The sequence below is a fragment of the Mustela putorius genome, unplaced genomic scaffold (genome assembly GCF_011764305.1).
Source record: "Mustela putorius furo isolate JIRA1106 unplaced genomic scaffold, ASM1176430v1.1 tig00000083_pilon_pilon_pilon, whole genome shotgun sequence".
Lineage (NCBI taxonomy): Eukaryota > Metazoa > Chordata > Mammalia > Carnivora > Mustelidae > Mustela > Mustela putorius.
Genome location: NW_025421273.1, coordinates 21,441,344 through 21,465,721, shown reverse-complemented (window position 1 = coordinate 21,465,721; position 24,378 = coordinate 21,441,344). Strand labels below are relative to the sequence as shown.

Below are 24,378 nucleotides of genomic sequence, written 5' to 3'. Positions count from 1 at the left end.
CAGCCACTCTGGAAAACAGTATGGAGGATCCTCAAAAAATTTAAAAAAAAAATTAAAAATAAAACTACCCTAATGAACCAGTAATTACAGTACTGGGTATTTGCCCAAAGGATACAAAAAAACACTGATTCAAAGGGATACATGCATCCTGATGTTTACAGAATTATCCATAATAGCCAAATCATGGAAAAAACCCAAATGTTCATCAACTGATGAATGGATAAAGATACTGTATATCTACGTACAATGGAGTATTATTCAGTCATCATGAAGAATGAAATCTTGCCATTTGCAATGATGTGGATCGAGCTAGAGAGTATTATGCTAAATGAAGTTAGTCAGACAAAGACAAATACCGTATGACTTCACTCATGTGTGGAATTTAAGAAATAAAACAGATGAACCAGGGCAGGGGAAGAAGAAAGGCAAACCAGGAAATAGACTCTTTACTATTCAGAACAAAGTGAAAGTTGATGGTGGAGAGGTGGGCAGGGGGATGGTGAAATAATGTTGGGGATTAAGGAGGGCACCAGGGGTTGTATTTACGTGATGAATCATTAAATTTTACACCTGAAACCAATCTTATACTGTATGTTAAAAAACTGGAATTTATATAAAAGCTTGAAAGAAAAAAAGAAAAAGGGAGGGTAGGTATGTAAAGCTGCATAGGCTGGGAGGATGTTCAGAATTAAATGTAAGGGAGGAGATTGCAAATTGAGTGGAGAAAGGTAATAAGCCACATTTCTGAGAGTCAACTTTATAGAAATGGTATTTGAAGGTTCTCTGTAATATCACTGAAGACAACTCCAGAGAGAAATGATGAGGTAGCTCCTTGGTAAACTTACAAGGAAGTAACGGAACATTCAAGGAGCTCAAGAAAGGAGTGGTAAGAAAAGTATAAGAGAAGCCAAAATATTATTGCCAACACAGTGCCAAAGCAAAATGTAATAAAAGAAAAAAAAAAGGAGCCATGCAGTAACAGTGTGAGATGTTAAGGTAATCATTTTAAAAACATGTTCAAGGACACGCACGATCTTTGAAAGTAAGCAATTTTAGGAAAGTTGGATGGGATTCATGCTACATATAATTCATTCATTTATAATGACACCAAAAGATGACTCTTTAGAAGTTTATTAGAAAAGGTAAAAGAGAAAATAAGGATGCAGAGAAATTGTTCTTCTTTCAAGATGGAATGAAAGGTGTTTTGTTTTGTTTTGTTTTTTTGGATGAGGAGACAATGAATAGAATCTATAGTATATGCCTATTCAACATGAAAATGTCATCAATACATCATCTTAAAAAAATATGACACATAATGATACAAGTGATATAAACAAAGACAGCATGAAATCTGATGGCCTGCAGAAGAAAACTGGGGTTGGGATGTGAAGGAAGGGTGTTATATGCTTGTGAACTGTAGGTGGCTGGACACTGGAAGTATTTAAAGTTTTTAGCACCAAAAACAGGGAGGAAGATCCAATTTGTATAGGAATAAAGAATTATTATACAGATTCAAATTCAATTTAAATAACATGTTCACTGGGACGCCTGGGTGGCTCAGTTGGTTAAGCAGCTGCCTTCGGCTCAGGTCATGATCCCAGTGTCCTGGGATCGAGTCCCACAATGGGCTCCTTGCTCAGCAGGGAGCCTGCTTCTCCCTCTGCCTCTGCTCGCTCTCTCACCCTCTCTGATAAATAAAATAAAATCTAAATAAATAAATAAGATGTTCACTGCTATCAGAAATAAGGACCAATGTAAAACAAAAGTCAACAGTAGTGTGATTAACTGAAAGAAAGCCCTTCAAAAGTATTTTATCTAACTATTTAACAAAATAAACCTTATCAAGATCCATTACAAATAATATTGTGTATAAGTGGTTCAACTTCTAAAGTTGGACTTTAATAATTCTATATTTTAAAAGGAATAAGATGAGACAGGAAACATGCATATTAGCTAGTTTTTAACAGAAAAATTACAAATCCAAATTTTATACTTATTTCAGATATGTCAATACATTTGAAATTATTTCACTTTCAAGTGCCCTAACACACATGTGAATTTAGCAATTCCATGAATATAATAAACAGTCTTTCTAACAGACTTTTATCTTGAGCAAAATTATAGATCATAAATATTTAGGGTCTAAATAGAAATACCAAATGCAATGACAAAGGAAATCATTACCTAAGAGAGGTGACCCAAAAAGGTTTAAACTTTTTGTATTAACTATAGTACTATAAGCATATTCATAATATAACTACATTTTAACAATTCTATATTACTAACTATAACAGTTTTAACTATAATAAATTATAGTTAATAAAATAACTATCGAAAATCTATAATGTATATCTAAAATCTAGTAAGCAAAGCTCAGCCGAACAAAGGATGTGTAATACAAAGTCTAAGAAATAAGAAACATCACACTCTGGACATACTAACAAGAATTTTCATTACTAGGGGCACCTGGGTGGCTCAGTTGGTTAAGCATCTACCTTTGTCTCAGGTCATGATCCCTGAGTCCTGGGATCCAGCCCAGCATCTGGCTCCCTGCTCAGTGGGGAGCCTGCTTCTTCCTCTCCCTCTGACATTCCCCCTGCTTATGCTCTCTACCTCTCTGTCAAATAAATAAATAAATAAAAATCTTAAAGTTTTTGCAGGATGCTTGGGTGGTCACAGTTAAGAATCTGCCTTCAGCTCAGGTCATGATCCCAGGACCCTGGCACGGAGTCCCACATCAGGCTCCTTGCTCAGTGGGGAACCTGCTTCTCCCTCCTCCTGCTTGCCTGTAGCTCACCCTTGCTCTCTTGGATAAATACATAAATAAAATCTTTAAAAATTTTTTTTCATGACCACTTTCAAGAAGCCATATAAACTATGGAATTGAGTAGTATTTAAAAGAGAAGTTAACTGAGTATATATCAACAAAAATATCACTTTTTATCTTGCCAATTATCTTTCCCTATAACCTAAATTAATATGACTATAAAAGGAGAACCACTAAATAATGACATCTTTCATGTGTAGTACAGTTTAAACATGCTTTGTAAGACTGATACACCAAATATTTAGTGCCTGAAAACGACTGGCAATAAAGGTAAAGTTATATATGTGGGGAGAAATAAAATTTGATTATAAGATTATATGGACTAAACTGCAACAGTTTTCAACCAAAATTAAAGTACCTTTCTCTTTTTTTTTTTTGCAAGGAAACTAAGGATGTATTTTCAGGTTTTTATACTTCAAAAGACTGAAGCGGAATGATAATGAAAACAGTATAGAATTTGTGGGAGGTAGCAAAAGCTATATACATAGAGGAAAATTTCCTTACTTAGAGAAAAAGATATAGTTTTAAATGCATATTAGAAAAGAAGAAATGCTTAGATAATCCTCGTTTTTGCCACGAAAAGATAGGAAAATAGCAAATTAAATACAAAGAGAGTAGGATGAAGGAAATAAAAAACTATAATCAATGACATACAAAATACAGACTAAGATGAAAGCAAAATCAACAAAGCCAAAAATGGCTCTTCAAAAACTTTTATAAAATTGACATAGCTCAAAGCAAGGTTTATCAAGAAAAAAAAAAAAAAGAAAACTCAATTTACCAATACTAAGTATGGAAAAAGGGACATCAACCAACACAGAGCCTATGTACATGAAAGACTACACTTCCTAACTAGTTTTGCAAGAAAAATACAAGAAAAGAATACTATCAACATCCCTTAGGAACATAGGAGGCAGAAATCTTAAAGAAAATCCTGATATATTGAATCTAGAAATACACACAAATGGAAAACACATCATGATTGAATGGAGTTCAACCCCAGGAATTTAAGATTGATTGAGTCAGTAAAGTGTGCCACTCTTCATCTTGGTGTTGGGAACTCGAGCCCAACGTTCGATGTAGAGCTTACTAAAACAAATAAATGAAAAAATATATAAATAAGAATATACTGATAGGAGATTAAAATTCTGCTTTGCTGGTTTGCACTTGATACAAAAATATAAGCAAAAAAATAAATTACTGTAATTCACATTAAGAAACGGAAACAGAATTATCACACAATCATTTCCACAGATGTCGGAAATGCATCTGATAAAGTTCAACAGCTATTCATGATTAAAAACGTTCAGCATACTAGAAATAGGCAAGAATTTCCACAATCTGATAAAGAGCATTAAAAACCCAGATAGTTTTCAATGATAAACTATCAAAATGCGTTCCCCCTGAGGTTTGGAAGAATGTTCACTATTTCTATTCAAACTATACTGGAGGTAGAACTAGTATAGTACGATGAGAAAAACAAAGTGTCAAATACTCACAAGGCAAAAATAAAACTGTCTCTGCTAAGAACATGAAAAATTCAGAAGACTCAAACTACTAGAAATAAGTGCATTTAGCTAGGAGACAAATACAAAGTCTACTTAAAAAAATCGACTTATTTTTAGATGATAGTTCTAAATGGGAAAAAGTTTAAAATAATGCCATTCCCTATATCATCAAAACTCATCAAATCCTAGGAATGAATTAAACAAGAGAAATGAAAGATCTTTACACTGAAAACAAAAATTTGCTGAGAAATTCTACAAGACTAAATAGAGAAGAATCAACATGTGACATGTACATTCTCTCTAAATTAATTATGAATTTAATACAAGTCATTCAAAATCCAAGCACATTTTGTCTTCTAAAAATTTTAAGGAAATTCTGAAATGTGTGATAAATCAAAGGATTCAGTTTTAAAAAATCATATAAAAGAATAAAGTCAGAATTATACAACCAGATTTCTAGACTTATCAGTTAGCTATGATTATTAAGAATGTACCACTGATGTTAAAAATACACAAATACCTAACTGAAACAAAATAAGAGTCCAGGAAGAGACCCACAAATTTACAATCACTTAATGTTTTCCAAGGTTATAAGCGTAGTTCACTGTGGAAAGGGGTATTTTTTTCCAGTAAATGGTGATGGCCCAATGGAAATCCAGCTGGACGGGTGATAAAAAGGAACCTTGATCCCTACTCTCACATTTAAGACTTAAATGTGAAAGATAAAACAACAAAGTTGCTAGAATTTCTTCATGATAGGCAGATAGGCACTAATGAAAAAAGTAAACAACTGGACTTCCATCAGAATTAAATTCTTACCTGCTTATCAAAAGAGAGTAAAGTGAAAAGCAAGCAACTACTAGAAAGTAGGACAAAATACATAAAGAACTCTCTTAAATGAAATGGACAAAAGACTTGTACTGAATTAAAAATGGACAGAAGACTTGTGCTGAAAGAATATAATGGATGGGGTATAAGCATATGAAAAGGTGCTCAACATCACCCTTATTTATCAGGAAGATGAAATTAGAACAATAATGAAATGTCACCTTTATGCCTATCAGGATGGGTAAAATAAAAAAGCTTAAAATACAAAGTCAGTTTTATACTCAATTTGAGTATAAAACTGGCAAACTAGTTGGTAATTTCTAAAAAAGTTAAACATGCATTCCATTAACTAGCAATTCCACTCTTAGCTATACATCTAAGAGAAATGACTGCTTATGTACACACACACACACACACACAGAAAAGAAAAAGGGAATAAAAATGTTTATGGTAGTTTTTTATTTATAACACGTTCCAAATGCAGTCAACTCAAATGTCTGTCCGTCCATATTTGGGAAAGGGACAAACTGTGGTATTATCTACACAATGATTCCATTCACTAATAAAAAATAAATAACTACTGATAGTAATTACCCTTCTATACAATCTTACATCTTCAATTTCCCTTTGAGATTGAAATCTGTTAGTAGTTAAAAACAATTTTTCAAATGTTTTCTTCTTTTAAAAGAAGAACTGGATATGGTTGTTCTGAATTGTTTTTTTTTTTTCTCTAGATAAATAATCTTAAAGGTGAGATTTCCATGCTGTTAAAACCAGCAACAACGGATGCTGATTAACAAGCCGTACATTTAAAAAAGAATTTTAAACTATAATTATAGTTGCATTGTTTGAAGGATTAAGGTTTTCTTCCCCTCCTGTTTTTTGAAATCATCACTTGATCTTGACATCAAACACCTCATTTATATTCTCTGGCTATTGTTAAGAAAATCTTGACTCAAAATTCTTGACCATACTACAGCATAACAAGAATGAACTGTTATACAGAAATCCTACTTCAGTTATTCTAACTTAAAATGTATATACATCCATATTTGTTTGCAATATGTATGTGTAAATATACATATATTTATAACACATGCATTATATAAACATGAAAATTAATACAATGTAATACAAGATTAGGTATAACCAAGATGAGAGCAAGATTCTAACTAGGAGTTCTTTAAGAGATTTACAAAGAATGTGATAGTTTTATATAGAAAAATGTGGAGGAGAAAAAAGAGAGGACACTCTTTATAGGTAGAAAACACCTGCTTAAGCAAAAGTACAGAAACATTCCAAAGGCCATATCAAGGTAAAATATAGAAAACTGGAGACATTCTTTTAACTATGTGCTCAAAAGCCCTACTTACAAATGCAAGTAAAATATCTTATAGTAAGTTAGTCACCTAAAATGCACAATAAGAATTTTAAAGGTAAAATAGTTACAATAAAGCTTATAAAGGGAGTAATAAGAGATGAATGAGAAATGAAGGAGATGAAAAAAAAAAAAAGAATAAATGAAGATTGCCCAATCACTGACAATGAAAGAGTCTAAGATGGCTTCCACATTACCAGGGCTCTTTTATCAGGTACAAATTCCTGAGAGTAAGAAACACAGCCACTACCATACACACAGCTTACCAATATGACCCTTGTTTGTTATGGACAATTAAGATTAAAGTTACTCATTTCAAAATATTTTAATAAAGTGGATTAGAGAATTGAAACTTTTCTATATTCCCATTAAAAATGTTTACTCCACCCAATAATAAAAGTTACATGATGAGCTTCCTAAACTGAAGATGGGGCAATGAGCAGGCTGCTTGCGTGACAGGATGGTTGGCCCCAACACCTGGTTTCCTGGTGTTGGGCAGTTATGTACTACACACATGCCTGCAGTCGGAGGGGGTTTGTAAGCAATTACTAACTTTACTTTGGTGGCTATGTTAATTGTCCAAATCACAGCTATACTGACTTTTCAGATTTTGACTTTATTTTGGAAGCTCAGACTAAAAAAAATTCTCACACATCCAAAGGAGGAGGCAAGAAAGGAAAACATTTATACAAAGTTAGGCAATTTATAATTTGAATCTAAGCATAGGTCTTTGATCTCAATATGTTATCCTGTGCTTTCATTTACAAACTGTTATTCTAAAAATAAAAAAAAACTATATAAATTAAGGATGAATATGAATATTCTTCCCATCTTCTAAGATCCTAGCAGTCACTCTATTGGGGTAGAAAAATCTACCAATGTGATGGCATGATTTTTATTTAGTATGAAAGAATCAAAGAAAACCTATTAAAACAATAAAGCCAGATCCAACACTGAACTCTCTTAAGTTCCACCTGTTTAATCAGAATCACTGAGACAAGGCACGCTTTTCCCAAAGAACTAAGGAAGAAGCTATAAGGTACTCTTACCACCTAAAAATATTTTGCCCCAATAATAGGCAGACAGGATGGATAAGACATTTAATTTTAATAATCAATTATAGCCTAGTATGTCTCTGTAAATTACTTTCTAGATATATTTGACAAGTTCACTGAAAAAAAATTTTTTTTTTAAAGATACTGATATGGCTGGGTATAGGTGTAGAGTAGGTAGCTGGCCCCTTCAGGGAGGAGAGGTAAGCAAATTTTTTCTGTAAAGGGACAGACAGTAAATATTTTAGACTTTGTAGGCCACACTGTTGTATATACTGTTGTAACTATTAAACTCTGCCATCACTGTGGCTCCAAAGCAACCAGACAAAAAGTGAATGGGCATCTCTGTGTTCTAATAAAACATTGTTTATAGTTTAGAAGTTAGCCTGTAGGCCAGTTTGCTAACCTCTGTCTTCCAGTATTACTCTTTTTTTTTTTTTTCATGCTTTGGAGATTTTACCCATTCTCTGACAGTTATCCAAAGTATTTATCAAAGATAAAGAATGTCAGCATTGATTTCATCATAAAAGGATTTGATAGTGGTGATACTTAGGGGTCATACCCTTATTCTGACTACTTCACAAGACTTAGAGTCAAACAAATTTGAATGAAATCTAAGCAAATCAGAAAATCCTGGGTCAATTTTAAAGCAATATATGGTGTAATGTATTATTAATAATTCCTTGTTTATTACAGTGCATAAATCTGAATGGCTACACAGAATAAATACATCCAAACTCTCTAATTAAACTTCCATAATTTCATTCCCTTTAAAATCATTTCTCCTATTTCATTCCCCATACAATCTATTAATTCAAGCTTTGGGATTACCTCCTAGAACAGATTGGATTGTGATGTTTAGCCCTATCAACTAAAATAGGCTCTATTTATATTACTTAAAATATCCTATATATTTTTATTCCTTTGGGAGCATAGTAGCCCTTGAATCCTTTACTACAGGGATAGATTGCAATGTAAAAATATTTGAAGTGTAGAGATAGAATTTAAATTACATTTCATACCTCCCTTCAAACTCCCACCTTAATCCAACCCCAGATCAGTGTGTTTACTCTTAGAATAGAATGGAAGAAATGTTGGACAAGAAATACAAAAGACAGTTTTCCATATATTAAAGTCAGCTCCCCATATGAGTCTTCCTTCTTCCTAATCCTGGTCCCCAGGCAGCTCTGGAGTAGAACTTTTAATGGCTCCCAGAGTACAGAGATACATAGGACTTGGGGGGCAGGTCCCAAATGAAAAACAGAAAGAAATACTTGCTCTTTCTTAATTACTTCCAATATAATTCAATTTTGACTATTCCTAAAGTATATTTTATATATTAATATCTATAGTCAGGTTGATTTAAAGTTGTTCTTGACATTAAGAAAATTAAAATATACAAAGTCATTTTGGTAGTAAGTTGGCTTGACTGCAGTCAACTGGGAAATCCTTTAAATGAAAACAGCTCCTCTATGCCCGAGTTTAAAGGTGAGTCAAAGGTGGCAAGTAAGAACAAATAGTTCTTCCTAAACTGCTCTACAAAGTAAATACCTTGTGAAAATAATGCTCTTCACCCACCATTGCACTGGTAAAGAGCAATGTTTTATTTTTGGTAAGAATTATATTAACTCATTGTGACACAAACCACATGAGCAGTAGATCTGATATGTATCTGACTTTTTTTTTTTTTTTTTAGAAAAGAAAAATGATTAAGTAAAACTAATTAATGCAGTTCCTTTGATGGACCAAATATTAAACACGAAGCCCATACAGGGGGGATCTTGGTAGTTAAAAGGTTATCAGTGTGATAATGATATTGTATCTAGCTTAGAAAGGGGAAAAAATGAGTAGAAAATAGGAAGAAAGCTAGGCTACTTCTAGTCCTTTATGAGTCATTCCTTTGGTATGTGTGTGGGATTCTTCTTTCTTTTCTTTTCTTTTCTCTTTTGCTTTCTTTCCTTCCTTCTTTCTTTCTTTTTAATATTTTATTACTGTGTCAAAGTACTTTAAAGTTCAAATTAAAACCTGTCAATAGGTATTCCTAGTGCGTATACTTTTCATCTGGCCATCAAAATTGAAATTTTAAAAGCAGATTATAATTATTCACAGAGGACCAAGTAAAAAATTACTAATGCCATATAATCTGAAAGGAAAATTCAGGCATTACCCCTTCTTATGTCAAGTAAGTGTGATGACTATCAGTTCTATCCTAAAGAAAGCTTCTCCAGAAGCCTAAACCATGTGAGTCTTCTTTTTTCCAAAGCTGGCGAGGAGATCTGAAGTAGTATATTTCTATCCTCTGCGAGCCATAAAGAATAGTAGTAAGTTCTTATCTGAGAGCAGAAAACTTTGCTTTTTCTTAGTATCATAATCATAGTCTATAATTACTGAATTGAGATAAAAGAAGATAAACAACAACATGACTTCTGATACCGTGCTCTTAGAACTTCCTAGATCATAATATTTATGCTAGAGTATGCCAAATTAAACATAAATTACTAAGGTTAAAAGATGGTAAGTGTATAGAAGGAAAAGATCCTTAATTAAATTGCTGTAGAGTTTCAAATATACCTAAAAATCACAGCTTGATAAGTGTTTTTTTCCCAAAAGAATTGAAGCTCCGTATTAAAATAGCACAGTGAAATAAGTCAGTCGTAGATATGAAAATAGGTATTAAAATGCTAAACTTTCCTCCTCTTCTCAGTTGCTAACAACCTTTAGAAGGTAACATAGCTTTAGTTTTCTGAGTTTTGAGTTTCTATATCCTGTAATATTTTAGTTAGAAAACTAAAGAACCAAGAGATTCAGTCAAGCATTTGAAGAAACCAGGTTCCAAAAATGAAGTTAAATTCAGACAACGTGAAATACAAAACTGGACATAGTACTTAAGAATATATAATACGGGTGCCTGGGTGGCTCAGTCCTTAAGCATCTGCCTTTGGCTCTGGTCATGATCCCAGAGTCTTGGGATCCAGCCCACAGTCCGGTTCCCTGCTCAGTGGGGAGCCTGCTTCTCCCTCTCCCACTCCCCCTGCTTCTGTTCCCTCTCTCACTGTCTCTGTGTCATATAAATAAGTAAAATATTTATATTAAAAAAAAGAACATATAATATTTATTTCTCTCATCAGTGGTAGCAGAAAGTTTTAGCTTGCTTTCACAGTGCACATACTCATGACTACATGAAAAGAAATTGAAGCACTGGCATATATTTATAAAATTTATCAAAAGGCACTATTACTACCATCTATCCTCCATGGCTTAAAAGAGATTTTAGGGGGTCAAGGAAAATACTTTTTTATTCACTTTGGTACTTACAACAGCTATTTAAAATATCATGATCATTGCAAAGTTAGAGGAGAATCTAGTGGTATAAAATTACTTTTGCTTCTTCTCATCCCATCTACTTTGCTCCCTCCCAATCTGCACATGGGAAAGAAAATCCAAGTTTAAAACACAGAACATGTCAGCTGCTGTCCGAAGAGGTTTAGTAGTCTATTCTCTCATAGTCATCGTTTTGTCGTCAAGATAGCAAGAACCCAGAGCGGAAGAATGGTGCAGGAGAGAGAGAGAGTGTGTGTGTGTGTGTGTGTGAATGAGTGTGTGAATCTGCCTACATGGTGTAGTGAAAGGGAGAAGGAAAGCATTATATTCTTAGAAGACACAGAGAAATATTAGCAACATGATTTCTATACAACAGTGTTAACAACAGCCTGTTTGTTTGGTATGTACTTTTAACTGGGTCAGACATAAAACTAATAAACTAGAGTTATAAATTAAACACCAAAGACAACCAGTTATAGATTTAGAGAACGGAAAAATCATATTGCATTGTCACTTTCACTAGTATTTATTAAAGATATTTCTCAGGCAAACTATAAATAGTAGATTTTAAAAGGTATAAAAATTACTTTAAACAGTTAAAATCTGGGCAATTTAAAAGGAAGACATTTATTAAATAATCATATTAGTATGAAAATGTGCTTTTAAAGGTTAAGAGATTTAGGATTCAAAACTGAAAAGTGCGCAAATCAAAATGTAACTTTTCTGTGAGTTTTCAGACAGTACATGAAAAATCTAGGCTAATTATAGTGTTGATCAGTAAAACCCAATTAAAAACAGTTATACCATAGCAAACAGAAATGAATTACCTCGTCTTCGCCCATAACTCCTTGCTGCATGTAAACAAAGGACAAATTTTAAAATGTCAGAACTAAAAACAAGCCCACCCATACAAATATTTGTGATCTGAAAAGCTAAGTGGGCATCTCGTAATCAGTGCGATTTTGTTTTAAGAGCTAGGACAATGTCACTGTATAATATCTGCATGGTATTTTATGATTTACAAAGCATATATATATATATATATAAAACTGTACAAAAAATAAACAGGAAATAAATCATCTATTTTCATGCTCAAATTCATGAATATTTCTTTCATTTGAACAGGACAGTAATATGTAACACCTTAAGTTAAATGGCATCCCAAATAATGAATGGAAACAACCAGAATTAAATCCTTATTTTCCTAATTATAAAGAATGATATAGCAGATACAGTCCAACAAATAGCTATTCAAACCCAATTCACATTTACCAAACCTGTGTGAAAAAAGTATTGGAAGACACAGAAGAATGAGAAGCTATAACAATGTTAAACTGATACTGTGAAGCTACAGAGCTTAGATAGAACGTAAACAAATCAATACATGTTCAAACTTGCTTAGTTGAAAAAACGACTAATGATACACATAGCTAACAATGCTCTCAATCCTTTTGGTACATTTTATAATCACTAAGTGTTTATATCTCTATCCCTGAGGTAAGAGGGATTCAGCCACAAATTATTATCATCATCATCACAGAATAGCACATTTGTTAAATACTGTAAAAATATAAAGCAAAAAGGCATTTCAATCTACATTATTAATTTACATAATTCCTTAGAGAAAAAATACTGCAATTTATTCTCCATAAGAAACTACCAGTTTGATAAAATCCACAACATACTTCTAAATAACTCCTTCCCCCCCAAATCTGAGTATACAATGAGTATTTTTACCCTGGAATCGGGATAATCAAAGCAATAAACCAAAATAAAAAATGACTATTAAAATTAAGGTCTTAACCCAAGTTTCATGAATTTTTTAGGCTTGGGAAATTTTCTTTCTGAATAAATCTCAAATCAAAATATATATTGAAAGTCATGAGAAATACAGTTTCCTCCAAAGTATAAAGCAAAGATCAAGAGAAAACACTTCACATTAAATACATTCTATTATAGAACTTATACAAAATATAAGCCTTTAACACAAAGAAGTATGTCCACAGGTGAGAATATAGCATTAACTCCCTTATAGTAACAGTGGGAAAAACAAACTTGTCAATCCTTAGTCATTTACACTTCAAGAAATAAGTCAAATACAAGGCTTATATTCGTCTTTTGTTAAAAAAAAAACAACAACAAAAAACTTCATTTGTATCTCTCTCTCTCTCTCGTTTTTATTCAGCTAGAACTACTGTAGATAGAACCTTTTTGGGAGCTCCAATTAATTCACAGCCTAGAAGGTGAACTGACCTATACATTAGTTTATATGTAAGCTTACATGTGTGTTTATGTGTAAATACAGCTTACTTACAGTATCATACAAGTAATATATTACTTGTTTATATTATTTATAGCTTATATAACCTATATATTAGTTTAGGGTAAGGGTAGGGGTGGAAGTAACATTTTTGCTGTGGAAGTCTTCTAAGACTTAAAAAAGCCTTAAACATATCAGGGTCTCAAAGAGATGCGAGACCGACTATGGAAAATCTAATAGAAATTTTAAAAGAGGTAACAAGACCAGACCACAGAAGAATCAATTCACTCTCAAGTCTTGACAGTTGCATTAGGTGTGGAAATGGTCAATAGGCCCCAAACAGTCACAGCACGTGTCTGAGGAGTCAGGCTTCCAACTTATCTCTAGGCATGATGTAAATGGTATTAATCCAGTAAAAATTTGCTTAATGGGATTTCATTCATGAGTATAAAAGGTGTATCATTTATAAAGCAAATAAAACTATTCCCATCAAGTTTAAAGTCAAATTATGAATTGTAATGAAGTCATAATGTGTCAAATAATTCTTGACGTATTGAAAAAACTAAATACCTCATAACCAGTTTATACTCTTAACTGTTATATTCTTTGCTGAGGCTTTTCAATGCTAAAATAGTAAAAAATGTACAAATGTTCATAACATCTTAGGTTTCATCTCATTAGTATGCTTGAAACACATTATTTAGAAAACTTCTCCGACTATCTCATACCTGAGGAATTTTAGAATCCTGTAAAGAGCTATTCTACTTATTTTTTGGACAAGTCTCAAATTCCAAATCCCTACATTACCAAAAATAGACTGACTGAAGATGAAGCTAAACCATGTGAAACATTTCTCATCCCCTGTCATGGAAATAACCGATCTGCTACCATTACACTAAACAATGGCATGTATACTCACTTTCCTACCAGTGTTCTTATGGAAATTTCTGGAGTATGTTCCTCTATAACTCTGATTCAGCATTAAGAAAGGTCCCCATTTATTCTTCTACCCACTTAAGCCTCCATGTTGCATCACCACTTCCTCATATCAGGGAGATCATATGATAGTTGTCTTTCTCTGCTTGACTTATTTCGCTAAGCACGATACGCTCTAGTCACAAACCATAAGTGACTCTTAATCTCACAACAAACTGAGGGTTGCCGGGGGGAGGGGGTTTGGGAGAAGGGGGTGGGATTATGGACATTGGGGAGGGTATGTGATTTGGTGAGTGCTGTGAAGTGTGTAAACCTGGTGATTCACAGACCTGTACCCCTGGGGATAAAAATATATGTTTATAAAAAAAAAAAAAAAAAAAAAAAAAAAAAAAAAAAAAAAAAAAAAAAAAAAAAAAAAAAAAAAAAAAAAAAAAAAAAAAAAAAAAACAAAAAAAAAAAAAAAAAAAAAAAAAGAAAGGTCCCCAGTGGCGCCTGGGTGGCTCAGTCCTTAGGTGTCTACCTTCAGCTCAGGTCATGATCCCAGGGTCCTGGGTTCGAGCCCTGCATTGGGTTCCCTACTCAGCAGGGGGCCTCGTTCTCCCTCTCCTGCTCCCCCTGCTTGCGTTCCCTCTCTCTCTCAAATAAATAAATAAAATCTTCAAAAAGAATTAAAAGAAAAAAAAAACCCCAGTAAGAAAAGAAAATCATTAACTTATGTTTTTATTAAAGAAGACTTACTGTTTTAAAAGATTTTATTTATTTGACAGAGAGAGAGAGAGATCACAAGTAGGCAGAGAGGTATGTAGAGAGAGAAGGGGAAGCAGGCTCCCCACTGAGCAGAGTGCGCAATGAGGGACTCTATCCCAGGACCCTGAGATCATGACCCGAGCTGAAGGTAGAGGCTTAATTAACCCTCTGAGCCACCCAGGCACCCCAAAGAAGACTTCTTTAAACAATATGCCCCTCCAAACTCAATTTAGAATATGACTAAGAAAAACAAAATGAGCGATTTTTGTGTAAAAACTGTATTTAGAATATTAAATTTTAGGTACCTAAGTTTTATAAAGCACTTTACAAAAGTACAAGTCACTCAAAAGGAACTGGCTAGGGACGCCTGGGTGGCTCAGTTGGTTAAGCAGCTGCCTTTGGCTCAGGTCATGATCCCAGGGTCCGGGGATCGAGTCCCACATCGGGCTCCTTGCTCGGCGGGGAGCCTGCTTCTCCCTCTGCCTTTGCCTGCCTCTCTGTCTGCCTGTGCTCGCTCGCTCTCACTCTCTCTCCCTCTGTCTCTGACAAAAAAAAAAAAAAAAAAAAAAATTAAAAAAAAAAAGGAACTGGCTATTAAAGAAGCATATGTAAATATATATATGTGTGTATACATATATTTGCATGTTAGAGTCTATGTATTTTTCTTCATGGAGATAATAAGAAGGCTGTGAAAAAAGATCTTTTCCATACAAGTGACTTTATAATTAATTTGGTCCTGGGTTATCAATAATCTTATTTAGGTTCTAATCCATAAAAATGAAATAGGATTCTGACATCCTTTTTGGTATCTTTGTGTCCTTATATATTGCCTCTTAGCTACAGCTGTGGTACATGAATTACTGCAGATGGAGGAAGAGATGGGTAAACATACTAAATTAGCTGGAAATACTTAGGTTAAAGTTCTCTTGGTGTGAAACTAAAGAAATTCTTATTTCTTGCCCTGTGAAGCCAAAAACCAGGGAGAGAAATACACCCCAAATCATAGCTCTTTACAAGATCCAAAATAAATCTATTATCTAGTTCACTTACACCCATCAGCATAAAAAAGAACTGATTACGTACTCAAGTTTACTATTATGTGTATGACTTAATATAGTACATTTAGAATATCTGCCCTCAGAAACACAATTTCATTTCTGAGTAAATTTTCTTAGTTAAAAGATAAACAAAACTTCTTTCCTCCCAAAAAGCAAGCAACCTCTTGATTACAAACATGGCTGTATGTGGTTAATCACAGCAAATTTAAATTTCAAACTAACTTGCATCATCCCATACTTCTGCTGTTCTTCTTTTGAAAAACTGTATGTTCTAATAAACATATAAGCTATTTTTCCTTGGGAGAGGGGTTAGAGGAAACACAACATGATGCAAACAGAAAGAAATACTCAAATGAGACATCATTTTTAATTGGTCCTTACCACTATGAAAAACAGGTTTTTTTTTTTTTTCTTTAAATTATTTATTTGAGAGATAGAGAGAGAAAACAAGCAGGGGGGAAAGAGGGAGAGGGACAAGCAGACTCCCCACTGAGCAGGGAGTCCGATATGGGGCTTGATCCCAGGACCCTGGGATCATGACCCAAGCCAAAGGCAAATGCTTAACCGATTGAGCTGCCCAGGTGCCCCAAGAGGGTGGTTTTTGTATTTTGTTCTTTCTTATTGATAATAAAATACATGAGATTTATACACTTAGAAATATAAACACTCGGGCTATCATTCTAACTTCAGATAGTATTTAACTTTTGTCCTTTAGACAGTCTACTCATTCCTACACAATGTGACTTCCCTAAAATGCTTCTGGGTGTTAAATTTGGACTCTTTACAATATTATTCAAGAGTGGTGGTCTCCACCAGTCAATTCAACTTGATTTCTAGTTAGACTGAGGAACATGATGTGTTCAGGAGCCTACCTGCAGTTATATTCCTACAACATTTTTTACTGTTATTTTTTTTTCTATCAACTTCATGAGACATACAGATGTGGGTTTATGCCTCTTTTTCTCTAAGTTAACAGAGGCTCAAAAGTTTTACCTGGTCTGACCTACTTCATCACCTTTACCCCATTACCTGTTTATTTCTTAAAGAAGTATTTCAAAGTTTAACTGTAATGTCAATTGACCAGGAAGATAGAATCATGAAGCTTTACATTTGCCTTATCTACATAACAACTGTACTACTATTTATGTATTATTCTTTATTAAATGGACTGAAGCCTAGCACCTAGTAATAGCTTAGTAATGTCACAGATTTCTGCCAGTTCTGTGTTTTCTAAGGAATGATCTTAAATTGCAGTAGTCATGCATTTATTTTAAATATGTATTTGTGTGCCACTAAAGTCATCTTGGGTACTACAAGGGACATGGGCACCATACTTTAGGAAACACTGCCTAAGATAGTCATTTTGCTTTTGACACAAATTTTGTTCCTATTCTAGCTCCTTCCAAGTGGTTCTGGTTTGGCTTCCTGCAATAATATAAAACAAACCTTCTTTGGTCACTATTTATAACTTCTTCACTTGAAAATATTGGTTAACATCTTTTAATCTTATATTCTCCAACACTTTCCTCTATTCATGGGACATGAATGTATTCTTTCAAAATCATTTTGTCACCTTTCATCATTACCCACTGCCACAGCTGTTCTAAACACTTTACATGAATGAATTTCTTCACATCTCAAAACAATCCCCCTGATGCAGGAAGCATTTTTATCTACTTCTGACATAAAGAACTGAGTTAAACTGAAGTTAGGCAAACTGTCCAAGGTCACATATCTAGTAACAGCAAAGCTAGATAATCTAGCTCCAGAGCCTGTAGTAAAAACTATGGGTTTTTTCTTTCTCTTTAAGTTCAGTTACCCAACATATAGTACACCTTTAGTTTTTGATGGTGTTCAATGATTCATTAATTGTATATAATACCCAGTGCTCATTAGATCATGGGGCCAACTACTGTTAACTATTGCTAAACCACCATAAAAAAAAATACTGATCTATAATTTATTATCAAATATTGATTTTCAAAGTCAATAATATTTGCTATGCTTGTTGGTTAAGTAATACAACTTACTTAATCAATTGCTAATAGTGAGTTTCAATCTGTAAACATATTAAAAAATAATAATTTAAAAAGTCTATGTAATGTCGGGCGCCTGGGTGGCTCAGTGGGTTAAGCCGCTGCCTTCGGCTCAGGTCATGATCTCAGGGTCCTGGGATCAAGTCCCGCATCAGGCTCTCTGCTTAGCAGGGAGCCTGCTTCCTCCTCTCTCTCTCTCTCTGCCTGCCTCTCTGCCTACTTGTGATCTCTCTCTGTCAAATAAACAAATAAAAAATCTTTAAAAAAAATAAAATCTTTAAAAAAAAAGTCTATGTAATGAGATGCTATAATATCTGTCATCAATAATATTTGATAATAACAGTACAGGTGAGGGCTTGGTATCGATATCACTTAATTCCCATTTTTCCTAGGGAGATAATATGTTATGAATATAGTTAAATTACAAGAATTTGTAAAAGCAGCTCAAGGAAAATTTCCCCTTACTATTTATTGCCATTTGCCTATTTCTCTCTTCAATAACTTAGATGTCTATCAAAAAATTATTTAAATCCTTAATATTCAAATACCTCCTTACCCTATAAATATACCCAATGTCCTGATTCCTGCTTCCCCCTTAACAATGATCCCAAATGAGCAAAATACTTTTTTTTTTCTCTTGGATCAAACTGTCCTTACTGACTTAAACATATTTTGATGTCCTAATTTCATTATCTTTTCTCTCCCCTAGTCCCTTGCCAGAAAAAGTTCAGAATATCCAGGACAGCTTACTGTATCGAGTATGTAATGTGGCCCCAGAGTGGCAGACTATGAAGAGTGCTCACATAGTGAAAAAGCAGATTTATCCACAAGATTCAACTCCTGCCTAAAATAAAATATTCTTATGTCTACTATGTGATGAAAGTCTTCTAATCTAACATCTAGGTTGTTTAAGAAGGCTTTTCTCAAGTGATAGAACCAATTAATTTAATAATATTTAGTTTAACTATGGGGCACCTCAGTTAGGTGTCTGACTCTTGGTTTTAGCTCAGGTCATGATCTCAGGGCCCTGGGATGAGCCCTGGATGGTGCTCCTGCTCAGTAGGGGGTCTGCTTGTCCCTCTCCCCCTGTCCTCCCCCCACAGCTCATGCTCTCTCTCTCTCAGAGGTAAATAAATAAAACATTTAAAATAATAATAATAATAATGTTATTATTATTCAGTGTAGCCGAAAGTGTAAGTTGTAAAAATAGTGTAGCTTCTAAGTTCTTTGCTCCAATATAACTGATGTCTTCTATTGTGATTACAATATACTTCTGAATCGCCCTAGTGTACTATGCATAAAGAAATCTCAGGACCTCTGTGAATGATCTAACAAACTGTCTCATACAACAGCACCTTCTTAACATGGATCTTAACAGAGTATGGATCTTAACAGAGTATGAGAAATATACATATTCTATTTTTTCCACTGAATTGCCTCTTTTAAAAGTTATAATAGAAATGTGAATGAACTTTATCACATAGACTGTCCCAAAAGAAAATTATTTAAGGAAGTCAGGATAAACATATAGTTTATTGTTACCTAAACCCATCTTTACTTTATGAATCAGGTCATGAAGATAAAAATTACAACCCATTTTCAGTTTGCAAATTCAATTTCAACACTGTAAGTTTTCATAACAGATTTAGAGACCAGCTACTGAAAAGGCATGTTTTTTTTTAAATTCCATGGTAGAAAGAAGTTGACTGAAGAAGTACTGGAATGCAATTTCTAGTTAAATCTTTCTGGTCAAAGTCTATGTAAGCACTATAATTCGCTGAATTCATGCATGTGGCCTGCTGGACTGTTGAAAGGTCTAGCCCAGACATGGCCTCAGCCTAGAAAGCACAGTCAGACCCCAGAACCCTTGACAATTCAACCTCTAACCATCCTTTAAGATCCTAACATATAACCCGGTGCTTAGACTAAGCTGGCATGTGGTGGGCAATGCAATATGTAACAATCCAATTTTAAATGAACCAATCAATCACATCACCAGACACATTGCTTCTTCAGCTTTTCTCTCATTCCAAAATCCTATCTCCCTTGACAATCTCCCAGGTAGCCTGGACTTTATTCCCACTTTCCTGTCACTATAGTCTTTACTTAGTATTAGTTCACACAGTTGAGCTTTACACTGGCCTTTTTTTTTAGACTTTGTTCCCTAACTTCACTGCCATCTGTTCTCAACAAAGCTTTAGTTAAAATAGAAGAGCCAAGCCATTCTAATTATATAATTATGTACTTTAAAGTACTATCTCTACTCTTCCTTCTTCCTACTTCCCTCTCTTTATCCACCCTCTTATTTAAAAATACCTTTGTGAAGGATATTTTCATCCTCCATGTCTACTCCCACAGTCATGGATGTGCTAAGTACTGTGATTCTGAATACAGTGTTTGTCCAACAGAAAGAAAACAAAATTTAATGAAACTTTATTTATCCTGTTTCAGATTCTGGTGAAGTTCGTAGTGTAAACTTTCTAGTTAGAATAAATTAAGTCAGTGTGAGCACCATATTTGCAAAGAATCACTAGTATATTCACTCCTTGGTTAACATAAGCACCAGTACTATACTAAGTAACAAGTTCTATGTACTTTGCAAACATCATCTCATTTAATTCTCATAATAAACCCTAAGATTGTTATTCCCATTTCACAGAAGGGAAACTAAGGTTCACAGAAGTTACTGAACAAGGTCTCACCATAAACTAGAAAGCCAGTATTCAGACTCAGGACTCTCTCCAAATTCTGTGATCAACAAATTAAATCACACTGTCACAAATACACTACAATGACTGCTCTGACAGCCAGAAAACATTCAAACTCATAATTCTGCTTTCTACACAGAAACTGTAGCAGTTATAATTTATTTTTATATTTATAAAATAATTAACTTCTGTGTATGGGGAAGGTAGAGAGAACCATGTCCTCAACATATTTTTTTATAAGAGTCAAATTGGAAAAATAAAATGTTTTTATAAAACTTACCATTTAACATCAACAGATTATCAGTTCCTGGATGTGGATAGCTCAATCGACCTTTAAAAAGACAAGAAAGGAAAGTCTGAAGATTATGGAGCTATTTGAAAAAGCAAAAAAAGGCAAGAGGGATAGGGAGGAAATTACTGACAATGGTGTATTTCTTAAATTAAAAAAAAAAAGGAATTTCTTAACTCAAAACATATTAACCCAAATCATCTTTGAAATATGAAACCAAAACACAAAACACCTAACCTTAGTTCCATCATAAGAGCACAATGTGACTTAGGAGCAATGCCTAGAGAATAAAGCCTATTTGTTTTCTGAGATGTAAAAACAATGTAGGTATCCAAACTTAAAAAAGGATGGAAACATTTTTTAATATTTTCAAAACTGTTTAAAATTCTCTCCACAGCTTTCTTTGTCCAAAAATAAAATCTGAAGAAAAGGAATTTATATTCCTAACCAAAAGACAACCAAAATATTAAAATAAAAAAAAATGAGCACCAAAACTCATCACAACTTGCCATTAATTCAGTATGATTTTATATATAGTTGTATTTAAATAAGGATGTTTGTGGGCACCTGGGTGGCTCCATTGGTTAAGCAACTGCCTTCGGCTCAGGTCATGATCTTGGGATTTCGGGATCGAGTCCCACATCAGTCTCCCAGCTCTACGGGGAGTCTGCTTCCCCTTCTGATCTTCCCCCCCCCTCATGCTCTCTCTCACTGTCCCTCTCTCAAATAAATAAATAAAAATCTTAAAAAAAAATAAATAAGGATGTTTGATGAAAATGTCTTCAACATATTATTACAAGTGACATTGCAAATTTAACCTGTTCAGTTTATAACTAATTCAAAACAATTTTTTTTAAAGATTTTATTTATTTGACAAACAGAGATCACAAGTAGGCAGAGAAGCAGGCAGAGAGAGGAAGGGAAGCAGGCTCCCTGCTGAGCAGAGAGCCCAATGGGGGTTCGATCTCAGGATCCTGGGATCATGACCTGAGCCGAAGGCAGAGGCTTAACCCACTGAGCCACCCAGGCGCCCCAATCTAAAAAATTTTTTAAAAAGTAAAATATTAAAGCTTAAGAGCACAGTAGCCTAGTCTTTCCTTTGAGCCATTCTTCATTCAAGAGTTTTGCACTCAATACATGCAGAAATGATAGCAGTACTGCAGGCTGCTATGGAAAGTAGAAAAGGCAAGTCTGAACATAGTATGGGGCTCATTCAGCATTTCTACATCATAGTGCTTGTTTGACTGTATGCCAACATCGAGGATCATCATTATTTTTAGCCCATTAAAATAGAAGACTTTCCTCTAATGCCTGAATCTCTGATGGACTCTTAGAAAGGTCCATTAAAATCTATTGAGAAAACAACTAAAATTAAATGTCTGTGCAATGGCACATCAGTAGCTTTCAGCACAGCCCTTTAAAGACTCTGACAGTTTGGGATGAGATGCTACCAGAATAGTGACCGATAAATATCCGAATGAATCTGACATGATTAATAAGGAGTACAGATTCACCACATCTACCTCGACCACCTCAGCAAGCACTGTAAACTGTAAAGCCCTGTATTACACCCAAACATCCCATACAAAATACAGACTGCCTGTTGGGGTTTTGTTTAAATTATGAAGCTAAAAAATTCAGTCATCTACCAGTGAAGGAGATAATCCAATTCTGACATTAAAATACATACACACACACACACACACACACTTCATCTGGGCTCTAATTAAACTGTGGCAGATTCAGACTCAATGTGGTGAAACAAAACAAATGCTACTGTTCTTTAAAAGACAAGTGACCACCTCTTATTTACTCCTGAATTTCATGCAGCATAGCCTCAGTTAAATAAAGTCGTCATACTCTAAAAACATGCAAGTAAGTTTATTGTTGTAATACTTTAGTATGCAGTAAGAAAGAAGGCAGCATGTACAAAAGGTACAAGATACAAAGAGGGAGAAAGCAGACTTTTTCTAAACTGGACTTCAACAGCACAGAGCATTACTTTGTCTGAACTATCCAGCTTATTTTGGAAATATGCCTATTTTTAAACATCTCGGTGCAAATGACCAAATTTAGAGAGCAATTTAAGGCCATGAAAAAGTACTGTTATTTTTGACTTGAGATTGAAAATTAAGAACCCTATGAAAGTGGTAGCCTGTATTGCTATATCCACTCTACCAAGTTCATTAAGTCTTATATACCTACAGTGTGTAAGATGCTGAGGACACAACTGTGTCTGCTTATGATGTGGTACGAAAGACAGGAACAACTTCAACAGAATCTGCCAAGTGTTAAAAGAATCATGTACAGTATGCTATATAAAAAACAAAGGCGCATTTAACCAATGAGGGACCAAGGCAAGACCTTCTAGAGAAGTAAACTAAGCAAAGCCTTAAGCTTGGCTCTGATTCAAAAGACACTCAACTTTCAACTGCCATGTATTTATCCTCCATCAGGTAGAGTGCTTGCTTTACCTATCCCAAGATACAAGTAAGAAGGCATTTTCATTGCTTATAGCCTTTTGACTTCCTGGCACTGAATGGACTTAAAAGGCATACCTTATGTATAAAATTCACAAGGTAGATACCTTTTTGCAGGATGTATATTTGTATATATGTTCCAAAATATAGTTCTCCAAATAAGAAAATCTTTCAATATAACTAATCAAATACTCCAAAACGAAATAAGCAAACTCAGATTCACTTTTCAATTATCCAATCCCTTTTCCTCTACCATAGCAAAATATCAGTGTATCTTGTAACTTTTACAGTTCATTTTACCTGGGACAGTACTAAAATTACTATCACTAAGAACATGATAATTTATAGAAATAACTAAAATTTGAGAGCTTACTCTGCGCTAAGAGCTTTTCTAAGTTCTTTACAACCAATTATTTAACCCTTACAGCAATCGTGTGAATTAGGTACTATTATCTTCTATGACATAAAAGGTTACAAAATTCGCTCAAGGTTACACGGTTGGCACACAGCGCTGGTAAGACATGACCCCTGGACAGAGTGGCTCCATGCTCCTAATCACGATCTTGTAATGACTTCCTAGTTGATAAAATAATACAGAGGAAAGTATGTATGGTTGGTCATAGGGCAAATTGTTATCCTAAATGCATTAAAAGTATTCAGAGAGTGACTATGTAGTGTATGATAACTTATCCTTTAACACAGAAAAAAAATCACATTGCTGTAAAACCAGTTTTTCCCTATTATCTAAAAGCCCTGTGGAACAGAGACTGCCAGTTGTACACTAACTGCTGTACATGTCAATAATAGGAACCCCAAATTCTACCGAGGCTCAGGGATGCCCAAAGTTAAAAAACTACATTTTTCAGACTCCCTTGTAGTTAAAGCATGCCATGAGAGTAAGACCTAGCCAATGGGATGTAAAACAAAACTGGTGTATACTGTTTTTAGGA

At 34.2% G+C, this 24,378-nt stretch overlaps 1 protein-coding gene across 11 annotated transcripts in view; it reads right to left on the bottom strand.

The window, feature by feature from the left end:
- Positions 1-24,378, bottom strand: part of CPEB2 (cytoplasmic polyadenylation element binding protein 2) — a 71,867-nt gene that overhangs the window by 19,952 nt on the left and 27,537 nt on the right. For 7 of the 11 annotated variants that reach the window (XM_045075699.1, XM_045075685.1, XM_045075709.1 and 4 more), the window contains 2 exons: positions 20,940-20,990; positions 11,742-11,765 (listed from right to left, as the gene is read on the bottom strand). In XM_045075699.1, the coding sequence (XP_044931634.1) occupies positions 11,742-11,765; positions 20,940-20,990 (75 nt within the window). The remainder of the gene's footprint in view (positions 1-11,741; positions 11,766-20,939; positions 20,991-24,378) is intronic. The other 4 variants (XM_045075720.1, XM_004773376.3, XM_013046279.2 and 1 more) reach the window with 1 other exon arrangement.